Source organism: Microchirus variegatus, assembly GCF_963457635.1.
Source record: "Microchirus variegatus genome assembly, chromosome: 2".
Classification (NCBI taxonomy): domain Eukaryota; kingdom Metazoa; phylum Chordata; class Actinopteri; order Pleuronectiformes; family Soleidae; genus Microchirus; species Microchirus variegatus.
This window is the reverse complement of record NC_139803.1, coordinates 21,089,824-21,099,354: the sequence shown is the minus strand read 5'-3', so window position 1 is coordinate 21,099,354 and position 9,531 is coordinate 21,089,824. Positions and strand designations below refer to the sequence as shown.

At 40.8% G+C, this 9,531-nt stretch overlaps 1 protein-coding gene across 1 annotated transcript; it reads right to left on the bottom strand.

The window, feature by feature from the left end:
• Nucleotides 1-525: 525 nt before the first annotated feature.
• On the bottom strand, nucleotides 526-3,072 carry ankrd53 (ankyrin repeat domain 53; the record flags this gene model as incomplete). Its single annotated transcript, XM_083905575.1, has 6 exons — nucleotides 526-1,077; nucleotides 1,171-1,291; nucleotides 1,530-1,694; nucleotides 1,807-2,018; nucleotides 2,633-2,717; nucleotides 3,020-3,072. The coding sequence occupies 6 exons, from the start codon at nucleotides 3,070-3,072 to the stop codon at nucleotides 526-528; spliced, it is 1,188 nt and encodes a 395-aa protein (XP_083761701.1).
• Nucleotides 3,073-9,531: the final 6,459 nt, after the last annotated feature.

Here is a 9,531-nt window from a genome sequence, read left to right as displayed (position 1 = left end):
ACCTTAATACTGTTGAAATTCTGCTGTAAATTTACAGAAATTATTTACAGTGTAACACCTACTATCAAAAGGCAAACAAATCACAGTACAGCTTCATTTTGTACATGTTATAAATATTAAGTAAAAGGTTAAAAAACTAATTTGTTTGGGGACCCCATAAACATCTCTTGCGACCCCTCGTTGGGTCCCGACCCAGTCTTTTCACGCGGTCTTGGCTCTGATTTAGAGAGCGTAACATCGGCTTTGTTAACTGTTGGTTATTGCACCCGTTTAACTATCTACAATGTCCGTTTCCTATTAAATATTTAAAACATCCTTAAAAGTATTTTATCTCATCTACTCCTGTGTTTTTGACCACCAGGCAAGTTTGACTGAGACCCGTGTGACTCCTGGATCCTGACTCTTCATCTCAACCCTTGACTCGCGCTGCTTTCTCCGGGTTTGTGGCATTTCAAATTCTGTCATTTAGACATTTAACTTCACAGAAAAAGCATTGTGTGAACCTATTTGACAACGAATTGTTACTTAGAAGTGTCCAGGCTCCAGCACCTCAGCCATGTGCATGGCCACCTCTGTCCAGGGGGAGGAGCTCTGCCCCTTGGGGCACACTTTGTGTGGGACCTCCTCGATGTTCTGTGGCTGGAAGTGCTGAGGCGAGAAGATCCTGGAGGGGAACGCTCTGGGGAACAACACCTTGTTAAGGACGTCCAAAGGCAGGTCAGGGGCAGTGTGAGGGACACTGTCCCACTCTGTGGTGTAGTGAGGGAGGCTGCTGCTGCTGTCCCTCCACACTGTCACACGGCCCCGGAGGTCCAGCTCTGAGGAGGCTGTCCTTTGGTGGAGGTCGATGATATCAGCCTCTGTGGTTGGAGGGGACTTTGAGAAAGCGATCTCCTGTTGCACTTTTTTTCTCTGGTTCTTCCTTAGGCCCTTGGTAGCTTCTCGATCAGAGCCGTCCTGATCAGATGAGAGGCACTGCATGTGATACTGACTCAATGAGACTTTAGGAGAATAGTCCTTTAGGTGAGGAAAACCCTTCTTTTTGGCCCATTCTGCCATCTTCTCATCTATGAGTGTCTAAAAACACAGGGAGAAGAAGCAGAAAAATCTTGAATTTGAATACATTTGTATATGAAAATTTCAATTAAGTGGTTTCCACGTCATACAAACCCCTTTATGGCCATCATTCACTTTAGCAGAGGCAACAAGTTGTCTGTATAAAGCTTGAGCCAGCTTCCTCTCCTTCATTTCGTTCTTCTTTTCCACCTCCCACATGCAGCTCTTTAGATACCTACACACAAATGTACACAGCTTTTGCCTCAAAGGAGTAGATCAAGTTATTGAGAACTGACATTTAATCAACACTTAACTATCCTGAATCGAGCCCCGGTTAAAACAAGGGCCTTTCTGCATGGAGTTTGCATGTTCTCTCTTTGTGTGCATGGGTTTTCCCTGGGATTTTGGCTTCCTCCCACAGTCCAAAAACATGCAATATGGGGATTAGGTAAATTCATTATTTTGCTTGTTACCGTGCGACCTCTCTGTGGCACCAGATGCGAGCCAAATCCAGAGGTGTGTGTCCCATGCTGTCCTGAGACATCACATCAGCACCAGCCTGCACCAGGGTCTGTGTGCAGTCCAGGAGGCCTTCAGAGGCAGCCATGTGCAGCGGAGTCTGCCCACAGTCTGTGGCGCTGGTGATAATGATTTAAAAAAAGAGGAGACACAAACACAACTGTTGTCAAAGCTTCTTTTATGTGTCTGTCTGTGTGTGTGTGAGGGATTTTTCAAAATAAGACTCCCTACACGTTGACATCAGCCCCATGCTGCAGCAGGCAGCTGAGACAGGCGGAGGTGTTGGGCGAGCTTCTTGAGGACATGACCATGTGAACGGGCCGACGACCCTGAGGATCGCTGCCGTTGATCTGCTCCTGCAACGACGACGTCGACGAGGCCATGAGGCTCTGAAGAGCATCCACCTGACCATGAAGACAGGACAGGTGCAGTGCTGACAGACCCTGCAGGACAACACACACACACACACACCTGATATCAGTGTTCAAACAAGAGGCAAAAAAAGACCACTATCCTCACAGAAAACATTTTGTGGAAAATGTCAGTCTCTGGTTTCTTTAAACGCGCACTATGTAATTTAGTCTTTCAGTCAACAACAATAAGAAAAGAGGAGAGAGCATCAGCAGCAGAACACGCAGAAAAAACAGCAATAAATAGTCACAATGCATTAGTGATAAATAGACACAATAAAACAAAACACACTGTGGTTTCAAAGAGGGTCTGACCCAGAAGTTATAGCAGAGGCAAAGATGTTAAAAGAGATTAGATTTCAAAAGTGTTATTAGTGTACATAAAAAAAAAATCTTGTTGTTTTTAGATATTTTATTACAGAAATGTTACATATACTGTATGTTAAATCGATCATCTATCTTTTTTTTTTGCAAAATATCCTGTTTCCTGCATTCAGTTTGTATCCATAGCATATTCATAGTGTAAAACCTTTGTTTATATTTTAATTATATTTTTATCTCATTAAACATGAACTCCTCTGCTTTAAATTTTAAAATATGTGTATGTTTTCCTCAGTGCTTTTACTCTGAAAGAGCCTCCCTCTTACCTGTGAGTTCACGCTGACGTCCAGCATCTCCTCATCAACAGCAGGGGGCGCATGTCTGTCCGGTAAATCACTGCAGTGAAGTTTCCTGCCGCGACAAAAAACAAAAACACTTTGAACACAAAGCTTATTATTACCTACGTGTTGTGTTAATGCTAATGATTTTAATGTTTTTTATTATTATTATTTATTTTCTGTCACAACTTTTTGAGTGGTGGTGATTTATTTATTTATTTTTCCTCCAGTGGATGAGTACATGGAAGTTGAATACAAAGTCAAATAAGACAAACTACAGTGTTTTAAAACAACTTAACTTGGGTCAAGTATATTCAGGCGACAGCATTATATATCAACATTTACACCAGTTTGAATAAAAAAAGTCAAATTTACCGGGTTTTGCGTTTCCCACGTCTCCTTTCCCTGGCTTTGTTGTCAGTTTCCATGGTTGCTATGGAAACATGCAGTCAGAGGCGGAAGTAGATGCTTTACTAAAGTTATAGTAGTAGTGTAGTAGTCCACAAGTAAAAAAAACCCAAAAAAACTTGTTTTTAAATGCAGTAGTAGAATTGTGTATAATGAATTAATTGTTTTAGGCACTTTTATTTAATAACAATAAATAAAATTTAACAAAACGTTTTCAGTAGAGTGTATAAATACAATTAAATAGGAATCTAATATAAACTTTATTATACAAAATTGCTCAAAACCCTTGTGGAAAGCAGAATAAGAATAAGTAAAAATGGATAAAATAAAAGAATATTATCAAAATGTTAAAAGAGAAGATAAAATAAAAAGTGAATGTATACATAAATACATAAGGAATTGTAAGAAACATAGTATTTGTTTAATATATTATTTTCATAATATTCAGAATATCAGAGAGTGTGTTGTTGTCATTTGTATCTCTGCACAGTTGCATTATGGGAAAGCACATTCACTCCTGTTCATTTATCTTCTTTTTTTTTTTTTTAAAGTGAAGTAAATAAAAAAATAAAATTTACTAACCAAGTTAAGTTTGTTTATTTTTTAAACTTCTAAAAATGTTATATATTCTATATTCCCATACACATGTTCATATACAGTATAACAGCTTGTGACAGTGGACACAGTCGCTCTGTGCTCTGTGTTGTATTGATGTTGCATTAGCTTTGGCTGCTCACACTTGGTCAGAGTGAAGCCGATCAATCCACGTCAGAGCTGTGGATTCCCTCTGAGTGATGTTGTTGTGTTTTTTGTTTGTTTGTTTGTTTGTTTGTTCCCAGCTCACCCAGGACCTGCTGCTGCTGCTGCTGCTGCCATATGCATGAGGTCGATGTGAGGTAATATTCTCTGTGTCTCTGTGGAGCTGCAGGGGCTGATGGGCTCATCACCGGTCACAGCTATTGACCATTTTGCCCCCTGACTGAACTGAGTGTGATGGACTGTTAGTGAGAGAACACATAATGTACATATATATATATATATATATATATATAACGGTATGTTCCATTTGTAGGTCATAAGGTGAGGTCATAATAAAGAGGCTTGTACAAACCAACAATGACTTGTGTTTTAAGCTTAGTTTATAATACATGAGATGCTATGCAGTTGTTTCTGTAACTCCATTCACCTTATTGTTAAGTGGTTGCAAATTCAATTAAAAAACGAATCAAAAGACGGTGGATAAGTTGTAGATCGAGTCGTCTTTCTACTGGAAGGTTGAAGGGTTTGATTAGTGGACGTGCCCATTTGTTCCTGGACGACACACTTGACCCCAAGTTGCTCCTGACGGCTGTGTGTGAGTGGAGTGAGTATAAAAGATGATTAGATGGTCACTACGGCGACAAAAGCTCGATATAAATACAGACTTATTTGCCGTGTTTGTGACTGAGTCTCGCCGTTTTCCTCGCAGTTGAATTGTCATGTTTTGAATGCCTGTCCTCATTGTGTGACGCTCCCTTTAAGTCTCTGTCCATCAGGATCCAGTGAAAGGTCAAGGACGGGTCACAGATCCTGGGCTTTCTGCTCCGAGTTAAGACCCTCCAGTGACTCACATTTGTGTGTGTATATAAATATGTTAATGTGTATATAGTACTCTAGTAGTGTGTGTGTGTGTGTGTGTGTTTGTGTGTGTGTGCGTGTGTGTGTAAGGGTCAATAGCAGGCGAGGGGGCGTGGCCCCCGCTGCAGCCTCGGTGGCTTCCTTGGACCTCAGTCACATGTCAGGGAGGTTGAGCCGAGCCTTTGCTGTAGAGCTCTTTCATGTTTGATTCTCAGCACAAGTCCCATTAGGCCGACCTCCGACATGACCTCTTTCTTCTGACAGTCGAGTGTGTGGTTGTGTGTGTGGTTGTCCATGTACTGTCAAATACAGTCAGTGTGTGATTGTGTACTCTTTAAAAGCTTTCTGACGTTTGTTGGTCTCAGTTTGCAGGAAGAAAAATCCAAAAATACCACTGACTGTGTATTGGATGCACAGAGATAGAGATGCGTGTTGACTTATTGTATCTTTGATTCCGTCTAATGCACATTAGGATACACTCAGATTAGCGATGGCTCGACGCCGATACCACAGCCTTGAGTATCTACTGATACTGATGTCAGTCTAATATGGTCTTTGACCTCCTTTTAACAACTTTGCTGATGCATTTTTGAAACCAGAAGTTCACAAATGTCACCTGTAATCAGGCAACTATTGGACGATATTATCCTTTTTCCTCTTTGGAACATGATTTTCAAATCTGACATCATGTTGTATGGTAGAAGAGCTGAAACTAGAGATTAAGACCATGAACTACTTAGATTCATTTTCCTCTTTTTGCTTTTCAAAACACACATTAAATACGGTCTATGGACGTACGTTTACTGATTGCAATGCTAAAAGGAAAAGGACTGGTTCTTAAGTCCATAATTTTAATTTGAAGTGGTTTGGCCAAGATGGAGAGAACAAAAACACCAGGCAAAACAAAAACAAACCACAAAAAATGAAAAGGAATAATTGAGATTGAAATTAAAACCTTGGCTCCTGGCAACAATGGGGTGCCACAATTAGATAAACAGAGGCTCCTCCCACTCGGGGAAATAGCAATTAAGTCATCTATTAATAAATAGCAGTTTATTAATGAACAAATATACAGTTTAAATATTTAAACTGTTAACATATGCTCTTTAATTACAGAAAATTCAACATAACATCACCCAACTCCCCCTTTTTCCCCCCTTCGTATGACACATGGCACGTTCCTTCAGGAACCAGCCCATAAAAGGACTTCTCATGGGCGGACAGTGCTTTGGCACTTCCTGGTTACAGTGAAGATCATCATGGAAGGAGAGGTAAGAAGCAAAGACAGTTTCAGAAATAAGCACATTATTTTCATAGATATAGTTGTGACATTTATCGTGTCAACACGCTCCAGACCTGCACACCTGTCGGCTAAATTCAATGTTTGATAAACACTATGGTCAACCCAAAGTAAACTTTCCATGTGAATGATGTGTGTTTGTTCTGTTCTATATTCTGTGTGTAAATGTTTTTTGTGACTGCTTTCATGCATAATGGTCACTACAGTATTCAATAGCTATTTTCTTATATATGTGGGTGTTGATGGTAGAATTAATGGCACACTCTCCACCACATTGGACCTTTGCGCATCCCTCCTCATACACTGCCACCCACTGGCCAGGTAGTGCAACAAAACAAAACAATTCTCAAAATCAAGATGGCCGAAGGAGGGAGAGGAAAGTATCTCAGGAAGGGGTCGTACCTATGTTCCCCGGGTCCTATGTTCCCCGTTTTTTCACAAAAAAGGTCCACTTTGTATGTGACAGGGGAACATAGGACCCTTTTTTTAAAAAAGGGTAGGGTTAGGATTAGGGATAGAGAAAGGGTCCTATGTTACATACAAATCGGGGAACATAGGACCCGGGGGAACATAGGACCCGGGGAACATAGATACGGTCCCCTCAGAAATATCCTGTCAATCCTTCTATGATAGAAGACTCTTGCCGTTAAAAATGTTTTTGGTAACATCTAAGCAGTAATATAATTGTTAAATTTTTTAAGGGTAAACATGAAAAATACATGTTTAAAATACATAATTCATGCATGAAAGGGTTAAAGGATTGAAGTTTCTGAAGTGGCTCTAAAATATAATCTGGTAATCTGCTTTTAAATGGATAATGATATCCACAGGGCCACATGGGACATTAGAAAATTCTAATTTGAAAATTGAGAATGGATGATTTCTGTTTGCAATCATGAAAAGAAGTCAAAATGTGATTCACTTTGACCTATTTTTAACGTAGTATTTAGGACCTTTTCTGGCATAAACACTGGAGACCCAAACCTTGTCCTAATGAGGACTACTGGTTATGGTTAGAACTAAGATTTGAATTGTGGTTAGTTAGGGGTTAGACATCAACTGGTTTGTGGTTAATGTTAAGGATAAGGCTTTGTTTTGGCTGTTCAAATCAATGGAAATCAGTTATTGGGAGTGTTTGTACTTGTATTTATACGTTTGTGAGGACATTCTGTCTGGGCCCCACAGGACTGTTTTAAGGGTTAAGACCTGATTTTGGCACCTAGTTTTTGAAGTTTCCCTGCTGCAACACACGTGATGGGTCGTTATCAGGCTTCTGCAGAGCCTGGTGATGAGCTGAAGATTTGACTCAGGCGTGTTGGAGCAGGGAAACGTCTAAAACATGCAGGACAGTGGCTCCCTGAGGACCACGATTGAGAGACACTGCATTATGTCTATGGTGTGTTCCAGGTATAACTCATGTTGTGGGGACACAGTCACATTATGGGAACATAAAGCAAGTCCACATAATGTCAAGTATTTGGTGAAGCTAGAGTAAATCTCCAGGAAGTGATAGGAAATATAAGTCAATGTAATGTCCTCTAAAGTCAAGGAAACCAGACTCTGTGTGTGCGTTTGTGTGTGTGTGCGTGCGTGTGTGTGTGTGTGTGCGTGCGTGTGTCTGTGTGTGTATTCACACTTTAGCTGCAGCACATCAAGTTGGTGCTGGGCAGATTAGCATCAGCCATGAGCAGAGCTGTCTAAACCTGCTTAGGGCGAGGATGAAAATGAGATCATGTCCCGAGCATCGTCCTCTGCCATTGGTCCATGACATCATCCAATCACGCCCCATCTGTTTTCACTCGGTGGCACAGCAGTCGCTTCTGCTCCATGGCACCTGACCAAAAGTTCTGTGACATGGGGACCAATTCATACTCTGTGTGTTTATTTTACTACATTTAAATCATACATTTTTGGTATTTCTGCTTCAGAACAGATGGTTTAACACCAAACCTCTATAAATGCACTAACATTATATCATATTATATCATTTTCACTTGTCATCCTGTTATTGTTGACTGTCAGTCTTCTTTTAATGAAGATATCTTACATTTTAATAATGTTTTGATGAGTTAAAACTCTAGATTTTCTAGTCAAGTTCCACCATTATATAAATCACAGATCTTTTTCAAAAGCAAAGTTTATATATTGTGCAATTATTTGCAATTGCTTTAGCAGTTCTATATTTGTATGGCAGACACATCGTGACATTAGTCAGCGTGGTTGTTTGTCAGAATTTAGACATCTCTTTCATTTCTCTTTAATTTTCTGCAAGTTTAGGACACACTCAGTGTTTACGCTGTGTGACATACGCCACTTTATTAGGTACATGTTACCTTCTGCTGCTGTCGCTCATCTGCTTCAAGCTTTGATGATCACAGATGATCTTCTTTATCCCCGAGTTGCAACGAGTTCTTCTTTGAGTCACTGCTGCTGCACTTCACTGGATATTTCCTCTTTTTTGAGGGCCATTCTCTGTGAACAGTAGAGATGGTTGTGTGCATGAAGTAGATCAGCAGAAATCCCCCAAATCACGTTTGGCCTACATGACTAAATGCATTGAATTGCTGCCGTGTGATATTTGTGTAAAAATTACACTGACTGTGGGTGTTTGAGATGTCTTTTTTCTCTCTGATTACCAAATAAATGAGCCAACTTTATCTTCCAGCCCATATTTATGTGTGTAGATTTGGATAGTGGCAGAAATTGGCAGTGGAAATAGTCTGAAACATTACGTTTTGTCATGTCACAGTTTCTATTTTGGATTCTCAGTAGTTTGCTGTCTTTAAAAAGTTTTTGGAAGTTAGATTATAATTTTGGTAATGAGTAATCCTTATTTGAAAAAATGAGACGAGTATATAGAGAAGATGAGATACAAGAACACACAGCCTCGGTGTTCCTTCATATTTGATGGTACATCTTACAACGACTCGTGAGCCCCTGAGGCTTCTGACCTCTGCTTATCTGTAAGTGTGCTGATGTCCTCTCTTTCCTCCTCCTCCTCCTCTCTTCTCCTCCTACCTTTCCCCCCCTCGTTCCTTTGCTCCTCCTTCCATCTCTTTATGTTTATTCCCTCCTCCCCTCACTCTCTGATGCTCAGCCAGGCGGCAGCGCGCTAATGCACCATGGCACATTCTGCAGCTCCAAGTCACAATGCGACCAGGCTTTGCTCAGTGACCGCACGGCGACCTCCCTCAGCATCGCTGCACACGGGCTCTGCGCTGCAGCAGGGCTGCTGTGAGGAGAGGATGGAGTAAATGGTCAGTCTTTGGGGTAGTTAAGGTCAGGAGAGGAGAGGAGACAGGTGTGATCAGATCTATTAACAGTGAGTTAATTTAATTCCAAAGTACGAAAGGCTGAAGTTGTGATGCGTCTTTCTACGAGGCACTTTGTACCTCGTGTGAGTTATTATTGAAGTGTCACATCAGAGTGTGTACAGTATGTGGCTCAAAGACCATGCATGAAATCAATCACACGTGTCACATGTTCTTCCAATATTTCACACCTGTTGATGATGGAGCAGCTGAGCCACCGCACAACCTGAGGACTTTCTGGTTCCTTAAGA